Source organism: Dinoponera quadriceps, unplaced genomic scaffold (genome assembly GCF_001313825.1).
Source record: "Dinoponera quadriceps isolate SergipeBrazil2010 unplaced genomic scaffold, ASM131382v1 scaffold5230, whole genome shotgun sequence".
Lineage (NCBI taxonomy): Eukaryota > Metazoa > Arthropoda > Insecta > Hymenoptera > Formicidae > Dinoponera > Dinoponera quadriceps.
Genome location: NW_014559346.1, coordinates 179,800 through 197,223, shown reverse-complemented (window position 1 = coordinate 197,223; position 17,424 = coordinate 179,800). Strand labels below are relative to the sequence as shown.

The 17,424-nt window shown below is 45.0% G+C and overlaps 1 protein-coding gene across 3 annotated transcripts in view; it reads left to right on the top strand.

The window, feature by feature from the left end:
• Window positions 1–93: 93 nt before the first annotated feature.
• LOC106750344 (myosin-VIIa) overlaps window positions 94–17,424 on the top strand; it is a 24,345-nt gene continuing 7,014 nt past the window's right edge. The window contains exons 1-14 of one of the 3 annotated variants that reach the window (XM_014630651.1): window positions 94–1,207; window positions 5,175–5,221; window positions 11,067–11,180; window positions 11,742–11,888; window positions 11,975–12,159; window positions 12,767–12,888; window positions 12,983–13,239; window positions 13,957–14,122; window positions 14,315–14,445; window positions 14,574–14,969; window positions 15,239–15,619; window positions 15,716–15,871; window positions 15,943–16,536; window positions 17,104–17,313. In XM_014630651.1, the coding sequence (XP_014486137.1) occupies window positions 5,204–5,221; window positions 11,067–11,180; window positions 11,742–11,888; window positions 11,975–12,159; window positions 12,767–12,888; window positions 12,983–13,239; window positions 13,957–14,122; window positions 14,315–14,445; window positions 14,574–14,969; window positions 15,239–15,619; window positions 15,716–15,871; window positions 15,943–16,536; window positions 17,104–17,313 (2,877 nt within the window). In that variant the 5' untranslated portion in view covers window positions 94–1,207; window positions 5,175–5,203. Of the gene's footprint in view, window positions 1,208–5,174; window positions 5,222–8,178; window positions 8,313–11,066; window positions 11,181–11,741; window positions 11,889–11,974; window positions 12,160–12,766; window positions 12,889–12,982; window positions 13,240–13,956; window positions 14,123–14,314; window positions 14,446–14,573; window positions 14,970–15,238; window positions 15,620–15,715; window positions 15,872–15,942; window positions 16,537–17,103; window positions 17,314–17,424 lie in introns of those variants that run through there. The other 2 variants (XM_014630652.1, XM_014630650.1) reach the window with 2 other exon arrangements.

Genomic DNA, 17,424 nt, shown 5'->3' with positions numbered 1-17,424 from the left:
GTATGTATTCAATTCACGTCGAATTGATATAAACTGAAAATATATTTTCAATGTAAACAGCCGCACGGTCTTGTGGATTGAATGTCGAGTCGCGTGTTCGCGCTCGACCGATGAACTTTTGGCCCTTTAATGAATCACTAAGACTCGCGATCCGCAACCGATGGATCCAATCAGAGGCAAGTAAGAGCCAAGTGCTGGTTATTTTTTGCAATTATTTAATTTTGCTTTGCAATGGTTGTTTAATTATTTATTCTTTCGTTATTGCCTCTTGATACCTGGGTATATAAATTTACCTGCTTTGCTCGCGAGATTTCCCCGCCAATTCATGACGTCGTTATCGCTTAACGTTTCCAGAATTAGCCTATCGGCGTGTAGACCCGACGGGAAGAATGAACGTTTCCAAATGCCTCTGATTTCGACAGCGTTCACTGCTCACGAAAGTCCTCGCTAAAGCGGAAGATCCACGATCGACTTCGGGATGGCTCGAGATCGGCGGCGCCGTCGATAAGGCAGGTCGCCGCCGATATCGCGACCTGATCGAGCAGCGTCGGCAAGCGGACGGCGACGCAGCGTGACGCGAGGAGGTGCGCGCACACACACACCGACACGCTTCTTAGCTCGCTGTTACCTGGCGGAGGGATCGGCGGCGGCAGTCGGTCGGTCACACTCGGTCGTTTGCGACGCACGTAGTCGCCGCTCCCGTATCTTCACTCGCAGCGAGGAAACAGCGAGCGTGTGCCGATCGCGCACTCTCGTCTCCCGACTTCTCGGTGGGGAAGAAGAAGCCGGTGGCGGTGAGTCTCTCGTTCGGCCTTACCACCTCCTCCAGCCAGCAGCTTCCACCTGGCACACCCGATCCGAACCGAAGCTCGCCGAGCGGACGTGTTAATGTGCCGGTTACCGTGGCCCATCCTCCGGAACGACTGTTCTTCGTGGCTCTCCAAGTCAAGCCACGGCCTCGTAGCCGCGAACCTCGGCTTTGCCTCGCCGCCGATCGAGCCTGCTGCTGCTTCATCATCAACGTCGTCTCCTTCATCGACGTCGTGAGTCGCGGGCCTCGATCCTCCGGGACCGGACGATGAGAAGCGGGCCTAACGTCGCGTCGGAAGTGCAAGTGTAGTGCCTCTTAATGGAGCGTACAGCCGACGTATAGCGCCGCTCGTCGTGTCGCGTCTCGTCGTCGTGTTTCTCGTGTTACTCGCAACAGGTAGGTGCAGCCTACGGGGGGGTATTTTACGTATCTCTCTCTCGCGGGGGCAGGAGGGGAGGGAAGCGAGGAGGAGCGGAAGTGGTTGGCTATACTCGGTGGACGATGAGCGTCCCGCCGGGCGCTGTCGTTTTCATTTCTCGACGCGGCGCAACTCGACAGCCCGGAGGGCCGAGCGAGCGAACGAGAGCGATTCCGGATGAACGAGGCGGAAGTACGCGCGACGGAGGATCCCAGCTTCTCGTTTCAGCGCGCACCAGCGTGTGTGCGGGCGGCCGAAGGCCGCTGGTGCGCGCGCGCCAAGGATCGCCGCTCTCTCGCTCGCGAGGATGGCCTCACGCCGAGCGGTCATTCGGTTGCGAGGAGGGCCCGCCGTCTCCGATCGGTCTCTCCTCGTTCGAGAGGCTTCGGGAAAGGCGGATCTTCGGGAAGAGAAATATTCGCACCGTCGAGCGCACGCATCGACGGAGATTCGATGGAAAAATTACGCGGGAGGGATATGGTTTGCTCGAATTCACCTGGGGATCCGTGGAAAAACGATTATACATGTATACAAGCATGCGCCGTGTTGCTCGATGACCTGCCATTTCTCCACACTCGGAGAGAACAATATCGTTATTTTCGAGGACGGTAATATCCTTTTTCTTATTTTAAACACAAAAATAATCAGAAACGTAAGATTATTATCACTGATACTATAGTAATATTTAGAAAATTCGTTTTTTTGATTATTTTTGCGGGTAAAATGAAAAAGGGATATTGTTGTCCCAGAAAAGTAACTATATTTCTCTCTCAGTATAGAGCCGCATGGTCTATCCTGCGCTCGTAAAAATTCCGGGATATCTATTATTGCTAATATTATAGTAACACACTTACTAGAAAAATAACTCTTCTAACTACAATTCTTTAATCGTGCAATTATAATTAAAAGTAGCAAAAATGTTTCTCTCAGCGAACGATGTTCGATAATATATTCGGAATCTTTCGGATTTTATCGTGGCTGATCAGCAAAATGTCAGACAATCGTCGACAGCGTAATTTGGATCGGCGCTAATCCTAATTTTACGCACGTATTTATTGCTGCAGCCAGCACCGCGATTACCGCCGGTAAGCGGCCGATTACCCCCGGAGTTTCAATAGCTTCAATAGCGTGGAATCGCGTTCGCACGAAATGAAAAGCAACGGATAGCAACGTGCAATTAATTGCTGAGTGCGCTCGGAGTGCGACCGGCACTCTTCGCGTCTATTGTCGTGGCCGCGAATTACAAACCGGGCCTTATCGGTGAGACGGCCTGATCGACGAAAATAAAAAGATGAGAGAATGACAAGTCGATCGACTGATATACGTACACGGGCAGGTGCGATAATAGTAAGAGATAAGTGCAACAGCGAGATAAAGCTGATGACACGCTGATGATTCCCCGGTTGTTTACAATATATATATACATATATATATATATATATATATAAATTGTATATAAAAACTACAATTATATGCATTAATTTAATACATTGAATATATTATATATTTATACATAGAGTTGAATATTTAAAAAATATGTAATATTACAATAATACTAAATATTTTATTAGGAATGGACATGCATATAACTATCTATTAATATTCCTGAAATATCACTTAATATCGCATATTTCCCGAATCTCGTTATCGCATACCAATAACCGCTTGGAATACCGTTATCGGTATCGAAATATCACGATGTTTTCATTGTATTAATTCTTTCGCAAGAAGCACGATTAAAGGTGCGAGTTAACGAGTGGCGAGACCTTGACGCTTGATCACTCGTTAAAGTCTCCCGCTCTCTCTCGCGCGGCGCCGCCGATGACGCCACTGACCGTTCTCCAGAATATATTTTTCAAGTCAATGACTGCGACTGCTCACGCCCGTGTATCCCTTCAAGTTCACGGTTAGGCGGAGTGTCCACGAGTTTACACAAATGCAGCTAATGATCTTTTTTGCTTCGTTGCTTGTCGACGCGTCTCTCCTAATACTCGAGTTGTAACGAGACGTTCTCAAGTTGTCTTCGAGCCGCCATATCGACACAGATTATCCACCCATTCGCACTCTGCTTCGTGTACGACTCACCACATCACATAACCCAGGTGTTCAAGCACGAAAAAATCTCTTCGTTCGTGCGTTCGATTGTATGTATATGTGAGTACCATACGAAAATTCCGGGTGACGAGAAACGATGATCTCCGTTGCCGCGATCGTGAACATTCGTCCGGTGAAATATCTAGAAAATAAGATATCTGAGGAAAAAAATGTTTCGTACAACCGAGAAAAATGTCCGATCATATCTGATAGGATAATCCAATAAAAAAGTAACGAACGTTACGATATGTCCGATCAAGTCGTGTCTCTTTATCCGATGAAAATTACAACGGATACACAAAAGGCTAATTTTCCGATTAGATTTCACCGGTAACTTCATCGGATACTTTATCGGATTAAATTGCTCATCACTTGGATCGGACAATGAAAGTAACAATCGGATACATCATTTAATCGGCTTATCCGATGGAGATTTTTCTCAGTGTACAACATTTGTCAAGTTTCAACAAACGCATTAAACGGCGATATCCATTTGACCTTGAACGCAAGTATGGAGGAGCTTTCAATGTAAACTTGAAAATTTTTAACGGAAACCATCATTTTTATTTAATATTCTTGTAGCTGACATCAAGATCTTTTCAAAACACTGCAATGAAACTACTTCTGGTTAAGTACTTTCCGAGATATGAATTGACAAAGTTCAGGTACCATCAATATTATCCAAGATGTACCGCGTAGAAGTAGTCCGTTCGGATTACACACACCTTTGTGTGTGTGTGCGTGTGTGTGTATGTGTGAATCGCAGAGAAGTAGGTAACGTAACATTTTGAGGAGCGTCTTCGTGTTACCTACATTTTTTAAGTTCATATTTCGACTTTGGCATCTCTTTCATTTTGCCGATTTAATTTTAATTCTACCTTAAAGCTTCAGTCCCTGGCCATATTATTAGACGCACTTTGATTCTTTAATAGAATACAGATTAGGAGGAGAGGAAAAGCTACTAATTTTATTTTTACTCGATTGGAATAATTTTCGGTGTCAATCGGCGGCTTTTACCTCCGCAACCTTCTGAGATGTCAAATTACTCGTTTTGCCAAAATTTCAAATCAGCTTGATACGCGATAATGGGTCCGCGGTAACACACATATGCGATATCGAGAACAACATCTACGTCAGAGGAGAGATCGATCTTAAAGAGGATCCTCGACAGATCTCGTCCCGTCCCGTCTCGTCTCGGAGTTGTACTCGGCTCGGCTCGGCGGCGGCGGGTACAAACTGCCTAACCCACTTTTGCGAACAGGTTTGTGCTGTCGTCGTCGCGATAACGGTGATCGACCAGACATCACACCGACATCATGTGTGCCGGGGATGTTTTTCCTCCCGGGAATAGACGCGGCGAACGCGTGTAACACGTCGAATTCTCGGGACAGGAGGCGAGTTCACGAGGAGGAACGTGCGCGCAGCGTTTCTAGTCTCTCCTTTAACGAATTCCCGCGCGACTCGCCAACACCTCCTCCTTGCCGTATTTTTCCATTTGTCACGGTGCTCGCAAGTTGACACATAGTGACCTCGGAAAGCATCGTTCCAATCGAGGACGGCTTCTATTTGTATTAACAACGCGCGCAATCCGGCGATACTCAGTTTGGTCGAATTTACCTGATAACAAAACCAAGCGCGTTTTGGCTTCGATGGGAGCAAGATTTTTGCTTATTTCGTAATTCAAAGTCAACGTTTATAATCAGAAATATCCGGTTTTATCCTTCCAAGCCAAAACGACGTTCGGTTTGTTTGTCGTCGGATTAAATTTGACCAAACTTTTTTTCTCTATTCTCGCGAATGCAGTATAATTCAATTTAACGTAATCTCTCTCTCTCTGTCTCGTTCTTCCAGGCGGAGTGCCGACAACCACGACTTAAGAGATGGTCATCGTCACACGGGTAGGTCTCTGGATAATTTTCATACTTGTTTTTTATACTTTGACTTTGGTTCGGTTTTGTCGCATCTCGATGTAGAATTTGATTGCGCATTACATCGTTAGATTAGAATCCGTGCAGAAAAAATTTTATAACAAAAATTACCAGGGAATTTTGTAATCGGGGAACGTATCGCTATTCTACCATAATTTATCATCCTTCCGTCTCAAATTTGCTATTTATATTTTTAAGACCGAAGTCTAACATTAAGAAATTAATTAAATTTCTTAACAAGATAAATTTTATTGACGGTCCTATTTCTGAACGGAGAAAAGTATGATAGAATAGAATTGATCGACAGCGTCATGAATAGTCAATGAATAGTCTTAATTAAATCAATATTAGCAGTATTATCGAAATTAAGTTTCTATAATTAATACTCAAATAAAAATTGAACCTCGTGGATGTCGACACGCGAGGCAGTAAATTTGTGCCTAACGTCGCTATTAGCCAATAATGTAACGCTCGCTTCTCTTAGCGGATAGACTGGATAAATAAAGCTAGATGATAGTTAAATGAAAAAATTGTTAAAAAAGTTATGAAATAAAAAATCGTAATTAATTGCGAGACAGTAATGTAATGTTCACTTCTGCTTCAAGATCTTTATGGAATAACGTATCCTCAATTTTGATTTACCTCATTTTTAAATACTAGTAGTAGGTACATAGTAGTAGTTAGATTATTTTAGAATATATAGCGCCATCTATTCCAGCATATTTGATATGTAACAACCAAATAACGACGAGATCACAAAACCAATTTTACATTTCAGCGAATAACTCGCGAAAATCGTCATTTTTGGCCTCTTTGATTCCATTTTTCTCAAAATTATGACGTGACAGCCAAATTTGGAGAATGGATTTGTGTTTAGCAGACAAAAATTGATAAAAATCGCCTAATCTCATTACATCCGCAAATTTTCACAGATCGATGTAATCAGTAACGAACCAGTAATAAGCTAAAAAATCTAATCTAGCCTGTGCTAGCTAGTTATTAGTTTCCGATTGAAGTCAACTAGATACATTTCTACTCAAACAATTATACTCAGGTGCAACATTTTTTCCGCGTATGTAATACTGGAAAACATGAAGAATTGAAAAGAATTCTAACGGAGTCTAGAATAAGAATTTCGAGAATTTAGAAGACGTAAGGCTTTTAAGAAATTGACCAATCACAATATAGAAGAAAAATCAATTATGATTGATCAATTTCTTAAATTTTACGCCTTAAATTCTCATTGTAGGCCCCGCTCAAAGAAAAGCGTATAATATTCTCCGTCTTCGCGCGTGAAAGATATTTCATTGTGATATATTTTATATCTTGCTACCGTTTCTATCTGAGAAAGAGAGAGAAAGAGAGAGAGAGAGATTTCGATTCAGCATCACGAGATCAAAAAGATCATGATACGCGACGGAACACGGCGTATATTAAATCGCGCCACGAGCCATTCCGCGCCCAAGATTTCCGAGCGCGCGCGAGAACACGCACTTTGCCTCCGGAACAATTTCCCGCAGGTGAAAAGCGCACGTAGAAATCCGCACCGCGCGTATAACCCGCGCAATCCAATCAATCTGGCACGCGGGCGAAACTAAGTAAATTCGACGAAGCGCGCGCGCTCGCGCAGCTGCCGGTCTCGCGCGCGCGCGGCTTAATCCATTACCATTCGCCGCTTTCATCCCGACATTCTCCTCGAACACGGTCAATAGGAATGTGTGACAAGTGAAAATGACCGAACAGGAGTAGTCGCCGCCTCGGTGTTCTCTCGTTGTAAACAATGATGTACCGCTAAAATGATGCCCCCTGCGGATTTCACGCGCAGTCACCGCGCGGACAGCGGATGGTACGCGCGCTGTTCTCCATTTGCGCAACTTCTCTCTCTCTCTCTCTCTCTCTTTCTCTTTCACATACACACACACGCATACACACACACATACCATTATTTCCTCGAATCATTCCAGCACGTCGTGAACGTCTCCGTTACAAGCCGCGAAAATTGGCAACCGACGATGGCGATTTTCAATGAGACACCTTCGGGGATGTATTCGATGTGCAACTGTATTATAATTGTGCTACCGATCTGTTGGTCAGATCATCGCACTTTTCACAGCCCGTCGAAGGCTCTCGAGATTGCGAATCTTAAAAATTGTAATTGTTAATGAACAATGAAAAAGTTGCTGGAATGAAATTTTTCGAAAATAAAAGGCCATAAAGAGCCAAAGGACGGAAATCATTCCTAAATCGGAATTAACTTGATTTTAATTAGGTCGCATGCGAATTTTTTAATTCTTCACATTCGCGAGAGGATTTGTTTATTTATTCATTTATTCATTCGTTTACCTATTTATTTATTCAGCGGGATAATTCTTCTTGAATTCAGATTGACCGAATCATCTTGTCGAATCCTCCGACCTTTCCGGAGTTGATTTCAGTTGTTCAACGTATATTTCAATAAATTAGAAGAAGTTGGAAATCCGATATTCACGAATATCGAAGATACGAAGATAAAGTAGAAACAGGCCCGAGTAAATCAGTCGTTGGTGATTACGGAGTCAAGCTGGTTACTTGATAAACGAGACGACGTGTGTCTCGCGAAAATATGATTTTCTGGCTTCGCCCGTGTCACACAATCTTGAATTCGCGTAATTCCCGGATTTCCGTGTGATAACGCACCTGTCACTGAGTTGCTTCCACGTAATCTCGTCGCGACGTTTAATAACAGCCGATGACGACCACGTCGTCTCGTCGGGTTCGGTAATGCGCGCTTGACGCTACGATAACCGACGCGATAAACGACGACCGGGAGAACACGGCGCGACGTGCCGTGAAGAGACAGATGAAAACAAGAAGGAAATAAAGGAGGAAAAAGGGGAAAAAATGAAGAGAAACCGGGCGATGTAGAAATTGTACGTATGCACGACAGACAACTGGTGACCTCGACGGTGTCGCGGCGCGCGTGCAACGAGAACGATTGTAGAAAGCAAGAGGATTTGGTCCATTGGCTTTCCTTACGTCAGTAGTGGATCCCATGCGACGCGTAAACGGGAGGACGTTTCGTGTAAGTGAAAGGTAACGATTACTGTGCGTCCACCGTCACGTTTGCGCGAAATTTCTGTACTTAGCACACACACACACACACACACACACAAACACGCGAGCAAATGTCGTCAGATTTTTCCTTCGAGAGGATGCCAGAGTCGATGTCAAGCTTGATAAGCGTTGACAACGATCAAGATTTTCAAAGGATCTTAAAGAAATATTACGCCATATAAACACTGACGCACGATCATACTCTATTCTTCTTTTATTTTATTTTTTTGTACACACCCGCGCAAGTAGAAATGAATCTAGTTCGGTCTGAGTCGGAGAAGCTAGTAGCTAGCTAGTATTTAGGGCTAGGTTAAATTTTCCAGCTCGTCATTAATTCGTCACTGCCTGATTATTCACTAAAATCGATTCTCGTGATCTAATTATCTAGTCATTACATATGAAATATGATGGAATAGATGGCGCTGTCTATTCTAAAATACATAATTTAACTGTTACATATATTAATCTCGGACTAGGCTCGGGTGTTCGTTGTGTGCTGCCAGATCTCGGCCTGAATCTATTAATCGATTGGCGCGCGCGCGCGCACGAATGCCGGAACGAAAAATAGAAATAAAGAAGACACGCGAATATCAAGAACGATTCAGTGTTGTTTCCACGTTACTTTCGAATATCGAACGAGACAATTTCGCGGTGCGCGAAAGATCACAAACGTCACCGGTGCGAAGTGGCCGAGCGGCGGCCCGTTTCTCGCTGCTTACGTGATGTCAAGTCAACACGTGTACGTACATTCCCCTCGTCGACGCCGATACCGATAATGCGAATAAATCACGGTACACCGTGGGTTAATTAGGTGTGGTTAACGGTCCTTCGTCACTTCGCGAGTGCGCCTCCGTGTGTACGCGTATTCTTTGTATTTCGCGCGAGGAAAACCGGCCGTCTCGCATAACGGGATGCGGAATCGCTCGATGTCGGATGTGCGTCTGAAACTTCACAAACGCATCCACCACTGTCAGCTCATTGCCGTCTCGTCGCATCGGGGAGAACGTCGGAACTCGAAATCGTGTAATTTTCAATCCAGGTACAGTGCACGTGATCGTACGAATATCGAGGCGAGGCGCGTTTGCGACTCGAAAAGCATCGAAAGCAGAACAGAGGGAGGAAGCCGATCGGCCGGTTGCTGCAACGGGGGGGGNNNGGGGGGGGGGGGGACGCTTCTGGCTTGCGAGAGATCTCGATCTCATAGCGGTCTCCTTCGTTGTCTTTTCGCCTGTCAATTGTCGGCTGGCAGCCGACAATCGAGTTAGAGACGGCAGGTATTGCTCCGGCTTCATCGAGGCTAGGTCTTCAATAGAGTTTTAAGCCTTAAGAAATTGACCGATCACCGTTGCTTATTCTTCTATAATTGTGATCGGTCAATTTCTTAAGGCTTAAAGCATCTATTGTAGACTAGGACTAAGGCGCACCGAACTCGCCCACGAAACGCTCCGCGTGGCAGTGCCGCGTGTAACTGTTCGCATTGCTGGTGTGCGCGCGCGTGTGTGGCGCACAGGTGAGACCGATGGTGATGGCGGATACTCCTCTGTATGTGCCGTGCCAGCAGCGAACACACGTGGCCGCGCATCCATAGGAACGCGAGTCGTAATACCTAATATCCCCCTCTCCCCCCGCGGCACACACGTCCCGATTGTTCACTTTACCGGAACATCGGAAGAGAGCTCCATCCGTTCTTCGCCGCGGAATAAGATCGCCGCTTCGATCCATCTATCTCCTCGGCTGCGGCGATCGGCGGTTTTACTTTCGCGCGTACTTGCCAAACTTTTCGCTCATCTCGTCTGAACGCACGAACGGAAGTCGCGAAGACTCGTCGATCTCGCGAAGAGCGGAGCCAGCGTGCGGTATAAATTTATTTCGCGCGTTATACTTCTGTGTGTGTGTGTGTGTGTGTAGACTGAAAGGAAAATTTATTTAAACCAAGAAAATAAATGTTTTTTGTAATATTTATTTATTAAATTTTCAAAAAATTTGTCTCGTTCAAATTAATATTTATTGAAACGAAAATGTTTACTTGAAATTTTCTCTCACCATTTCTAAGTGCACGTTTTGATTTAAAAATATACGTATTTCTTTTTTTCAAAACTAATATTTTGTCTTATCAATTTAGGATAATTGATTTTTTTGAAATTGAAATCAAGGTGTAAGGAAATAGTTCTTTCTAAAGCCGACAAATGATTTTTTTATTTAGAAGGAAAAGTTCTCAAGTTCAATAAATTATTAAATTGTGAGCTATTCGTTAATTCCTACCCGGATATCGTTTCTCGTCCCTGAGATATTTCACTTCTCATCATCGCCGAATTCTTATCTTCGGTCTTTACTCGATTATAGGACACCGAGATTCTTTTTTCCGTGCGCAACGAGTACTTTCGACGACGAAAAACGAATTCGGGGAGACTGCGAATGGATCGTATGATTGCGACGGTTATTCCGGTTCATCACAACGACGATTACAATAACGTTCGATCGGATATCGCGGTCGCGGTATTGTGTATATACGGTTAGATCGCGTGTATTTAATAAAAGGCCCGCGACAAGTGCAACTCGATCGGAACCGTTTCGTTTTCTCGCACGCGGGAGAAAATCTGCTTGTATAAAAGTCGTACGATCTTATACGTTCAAATTGTTCCGAGTCACGTGAATGAGGAGGAAGAGGAGGAGGAGAAGGAGATACGGCACGCGAATTTCTCGAATTTCACGCACATTGCAGGGGGATTACATATGGATCGAACCAATCTCAGGAAGGGAATTTGACGTGGCGATCGGAGCACGGGTGATTTCGGCGGAAGGCAGACGGATTCAAGTAAAGGACGACGATAACAAGGTTATTATCGAGCACGTACACACGTACAACAATTCGCCGCACGCTCTGGGAGAGAAATTCCAAGAGAGAGAGAAAGAAAGAGAGAGATACTCTTATCTAATCGTTGGAGTAACAGTTTCGCGAAAGATACGACGAGCGATATACAATGTGTATGTGTATGTTGTTAAAGGGAGACCGGATATATTAGTAATATATATATTTTTTTTGTTGAATTAATCGCGGCACTACAGAATTAATTAGATTTGTATTTTGAAATGCCTGTAGTTCAATTTTTCTTTTTGCAAATGTAATTGTTTACGCATCATTTCTCATTTGTTTTCTCGTTCATTTAGCAAATAATAAGTTTAACTGTAATACTAGTGTATATTAATAATATATTATTATTATTAATGTATTAATATTAATAACCTATATAATAATATAAACAATATCGTTATCGCGATGCGATCTTATAGACTAGCTTTTCCTCCCGAGCGGACAGCGAACGAAATTTTTTAAGACTTGCCTTGGTAATCACTCCTTGATATCGGTCCGATTAATAAGCGTGATAAAATTTTACAGGAACAATGGTTAACCCCGGAGAGGCGAATAAAGGCCATGCATGCCACCTCGGTGCAAGGTGTAGAAGATATGATCAGTTTGGGAGACCTCCATGAGGCGGGCATCCTGCGAAATCTATTAATACGTTACAACGAGAATCTCATTTACGTGAGTCTGACGATCGATCGATCGTGTCTTCTCGGGCCGAGTCCCCCCCGCCCGTGAACGAACTCACGTATGAACGAACTTTGCAGACGTACACAGGCTCCATCCTGGTCGCCGTCAACCCGTATCAGATACTGCCTATCTATACCGCGGAGCAAATCAAATTGTACAAGGATCGTAAGATCGGCGAGCTGCCGCCGCACATATTCGCCATCGGCGATAATAGCTACGCGCACATGAACCGATACGGCCAGGATCAGTGCATAGTAATTAGGTAAGGATAGATGGATTTATCATGCGCTCTTGGAAAAAAAAGAATTGCCCTCAAGCGTTGAGGAGTAGAAATTGGAATTGGAATAGGAATTGGGTTAGAAGAAGAAAGAGAAGATAGAAGAAGAAAAAGAAGAAAATATCTGTTTTCGAATAACTTCGTAAAATTTAGCATGGATGTTACATATATATATATATATATATATATATATAATATGACATCATCATTGGCAGTCTTTCGGTCGTTAATGTTATGGAAATCTTGACTTCAAAATGGGGCAGGTAATCGAGTTGTTAGCAATAAGAGTTTCACCTAAGTTCAAGTTAAACGAATCGATAAATAATAACAAGATAATAAAAGGATTGCCAATATCAATTTTCCAGTTCTCTGTGATTCAACAATAATTCAACAATAATCGAAAAGTGAATGATTTCTCTCTTTCTCTCTCTGTGTTAGCAAGACAGAGAGTAATACCTGAGAGTAATACTTGAGTGACATCGATTTGAAATTTCGCCGATTAGATCGATCGAATTTTAGTGAAAGTCACTTTAAGTCAACCCGCGCGAGTCATCAGGTTCGTTTCTGTGCTAACGAAAATTTCGGCTCGCAGCGGAGAGAGTGGAGCGGGCAAAACGGAAAGCACGAAGCTGATCTTGCAATATCTGGCAGCGATCAGCGGTAAACACTCGTGGATCGAACAGCAGATCTTGGAAGCGAATCCCATACTCGAGGGTGAGTGAACATTTTGAATTCTACATTCGGCCGGGCCGATCGAATAATCGACGGATTACCGAGCGATTTGTTATTTTTTTTTTTTTCACGGCAGCCTTCGGTAATGCGAAGACAGTGAGGAACGACAATTCTTCCCGCTTCGGCAAGTACATCGACATCCACTTCAACGATCAAGGTGTAATAGAGGGCGCCAAGATAGAGCAGTATCTTCTGGAGAAATCGCGGATCGTGTCGCAGAGCTCGGACGAGAGGAATTATCACATCTTCTACTGCATGCTGGCCGGACTGTCGAAGGAGGAGAAACAGAAGCTCGAGCTGGACGACGCGTCCACGTACAAATATCTCGTCGGGGTGAGCACGGGAATCACGCGTCGATCAATTTCAAGACAGTTCCCGGTCGTACTTTACCAAGATCGCTCTGAAGAAAAATAATTTCGAGAGATGTCGAATTTCGCGCCGCCGTACGCGAATAAATAAATATACAGACTGTTTCTTATAAGTACCGTCCAGTATTGTAGGAGAGATTTTTCTCGGGTCATTTTATTACGAAAAAATGTTCACGTGAATTTTTCTTTTTTTCATAGAATGACTTCAAAAATCAACTACTGCGATATTGGACGACGTACTTAAGAAGCACGCTGTATATATTTATTTATTTTACTACAACAGGATAAAATTTACCGTCTCACCGAATTATTCTTCTTCGTGTGGGAGAAATTATTCTCAAAAGAAATTTCATATATGACCTTTTCCTTTCCCCGGGTAATGATTATACATTTGTTACCGTTCCCCCCCCAAAAATATAACTGTGTCACATTTATCGTTACTAAACGAAACAATTTAACGTCGTTACCAAATCGTTACTAAAAAAAAAAGTAGCAGCTCGCGATGGTAACTGCGTTACAAATAAAGCGTTACTTCCCGATCCTCTGCGTTTTACCGTTGCAATTATACAATTGTACTTTTATGAGATCGATAAGTTGCCTTTTGCAGATAATTTAAGCTTTCCATTCTTTGATCTTCCTTACACATTGCTCGATGTCCTATTATTTATCTTTTCTTTCCCAGGGCGGTAGTATAACTTGCGAGGGACGCGACGATGCCGCCGAATTCGCCGACATAAGATCGGCCATGAAGGTGTTGCTGTTCACCGACATGGAGATTTGGGAGGTGCTCAAGTTGCTCGCCGCTTTGTTGCACATGGGCAACATCAAGTATAGAGCCACTGTCGTAGGTACGGAATTTAATTCTGCGTTTATCACTCAACTCAATTGTAATCATACTTTAATATATTCGATATTTTAATTATAATTATATTCTTACAATATTTAAACGATATTTTATTCAACATTTACGAATTTTTTATTATTTTAATTATGAACTGTCTGAATTTACGTTGGAGATTTCTATGAAAAATTATCGATAGATAATCTGGATGCCACGGAGATACCGGAGCACACGAACGTGCAGAGGGTGGCGCATCTATTGGGAGTGCCGGTGCAGTCCTTGATAGACGCGCTTACTCGCAGGACTATATTCGCGCACGGCGAAACAGTAGTGAGTATCCTTTCGTGGACAAACGTACAGTTTCACCGGTTCTACTTGGACACTATGGGAACCACGATTAAGCTGGGACAGCCTGTGTATGCAAATTCACCGCTGAATTAACTGATTCGCGTTAACAGGTGTCCACGTTATCGAGGGATCAATCGGTCGACATCAGGGACGCGTTTGTCAAAGGTATTTACGGGCGATTATTTGTACACATCGTGAAGAAGATCAACGAGGCCATATACAGGCCGAAGAACACCTCGCGGAGCGCGATAGGCGTGCTGGATATCTTCGGCTTCGAGAACTTCAATCACAACAGCTTCGAGCAGTTCTGCATCAACTACGCCAACGAGAATCTCCAGCAGTTCTTCGTGCAGCATATCTTCAAGCTGGAGCAGGAGGAATACAATCACGAGGGGATCAATTGGCAGCACATCGAGTTCGTCGACAACCAGGACGCCTTGGACCTGATCGCCATCAAGCAGCTCAACATTATGGCGCTCATCGACGAGGAATCGAAGTTCCCGAAGGTACGAATGCTACCTCGCGAGAAATACGACGACCTTTCATAAGATTATCATCATTTTAATCATCGCCGTTTTGCCGGTGATTTTCAGATTTTCTTTTTCAACCGTAAGACGTGCAATACAGAATTAAAACTGCCAAGTTTTTGCAGTTTATTTCGAGCGTTAAACTTGCAATCGACTTTTTGCAAACAAACGTTGAATTTCATCTGAATGAGAAAGGGCACCGAATTAATTTGTCGTACACCCGATGAGAAACTTGGATCGATTTTCAGGGCACCGACCAGACGATGCTGGCGAAGATCCACAAGACACACGGCAGTCACAGGAATTACCTGAAACCTAAATCGGACATCAACACGTCCTTCGGTCTGAATCACTTCGCGGGCGTCGTGTTTTACGACACGCGAAGCTTCCTGGAGAAGAACAGAGACACGTTCAGCGCGGATCTGCTGCAGCTAATTCACATCTCGTCGAACAAGTTCCTGCAGGCCTGCTTCGTCGAGGACATCGGCATGGGCTCGGAGACCAGGAAGAGGGCGCCCACGTTGTCGACGCAGTTCAAGAAATCCTTGGACTCGCTCATGAAGACTTTGTGCAGCTGCCAGCCCTTCTTCATAAGATGCATCAAGCCGAACGAATACAAGAAACCGATGGTGAAATTTCGAGATTCTCCTCTTTCTCTTTTCTTCTTCTTCAACGCCGCATAACTCGCGATGAACGCTTGACAAACGTCGAGATTTCAATGGCAGATGTTCGATCGCGGTCTCTGCTGTCGGCAATTGAGGTACTCGGGCATGATGGAGACCATCAGGATTCGCCGAGCCGGTTATCCGATCCGTCATTCCTTCCCCGAGTTTGTGGAGAGGTACCGCTTCCTCATCTCGGGCATTCCGCCCGCGCACAAGGTGCGTAACTTCAGTCCGACCGAAAGAGCTTATCAGCCGATTCACGCATTTCCCCTTCGTCGACTCGACAGGTGGATTGCCGCGCGGCGACCTCGAAGATCTGCCACGTGGTGCTGGGAAGGTCTGACTACCAGCTCGGGCACACGAAGGTCTTCCTGAAGGACGCCCACGACCTGTTCCTCGAGCAGGAGCGCGACCGCGTGCTGACGCGGAAGATCCTGATACTGCAGCGCAACATCCGCGGCTGGGTCTACCGCAGGCGGTTCCTGCGCATACGGGTGGCGGCGATGATCGTGCAGAAGTACTGGCGCGGCTACGCCCAGCGTCAGCGTTACAAGCGCATGCGAATCGGCTACATGCGGCTGCAGGCGCTCATCAGGTCGCGCGTGCTCTCCCACAGATTCCGGCATCTGCGCGGCCACATCGTCGCGCTGCAGGCGCGAGCGAGGGGCCACCTGGTGCGCCGGATGTACCGCAAGAAGCTCTGGGCGATCGTGAAGATACAGGCGCACGTGCGCCGGCTGATCGCCCAGCGCCGGTATAAGAAGATCAAGTACGAGTACCGGCTGCACGTCGAGGCGCTGCGGCTGCGGAAGAAGGAGGAGCGCGAGCTCAAGGATCAGGGCAACAAACGGGCGAAGGAGATCGCCGAGCAGAACTACAGGGTAAGCGGAGCTCCTTGCTGCCGGATATAATGACGATACCGCGTTCAGCCCCCCGCACGCGCGTATTGTTCTCTAATATTGAGCAATATTGCGGACGTATTCTCAAGGTGTCAGGTGTAATATTCTGGTAATATTTTGATGATATTATTGAAGCGCACGCTTTTCCTTCATCTTGGTTTTTATCAAATTTCGTAAACCCCCCGGAAGGAGGGGGGGGGGTTTCATCGGGTGATCGTTGATCACGAATCTGAGGGTCTTACAGAAAAATGTTTCGGATACGAGTTGAAGGATTGAAAAGGATCTATTTGCTGTTCTTACCAGTTTGATGGCGTCGTTAAGGTCGGGTTGGTCGCAAGGTCAAGTTGAATTTTTCAAATCCTCTATGAAGGAGGCGTAAGAATTATTAGCATAGATTGCAAACGTGCATGAATGTGGATGACTCGTTCGGTACGTCACGAGACAGGGACTGGTTATGTTTTTCCAGCAAGTCACGATCGCGACTCGTGCGATCGCTGCGAGCCTCGTAGCTACGTTACGTGTATATAATTACGTATATATAAATTCTAGGAACGCATGCAGGAGCTGGAAAGGAAAGAGATCGAGATGGAGTTGGAGGATAGGCGGCGCATGGAGATCAAGAAGAATCTGATCAACGACGCGGCCAAGAAGCAGGACGAGCCGGTGGACGATAGTAAACTGGTCGAGGCCATGTTTGACTTCCTGCCGGATTCAAGCAGCGAAGCACCGACCCCGGCGAGAGAGACGTCCGTCTTCAACGTAAGTCTAATGGCGATGTGACGCTGAAAATAGTCTGCGAACCGTTACGAAAAGTTAACAACTATATGGGAAAAAATATCAATTTATCCCCCCCCCCCCCCCCCCCCCCCC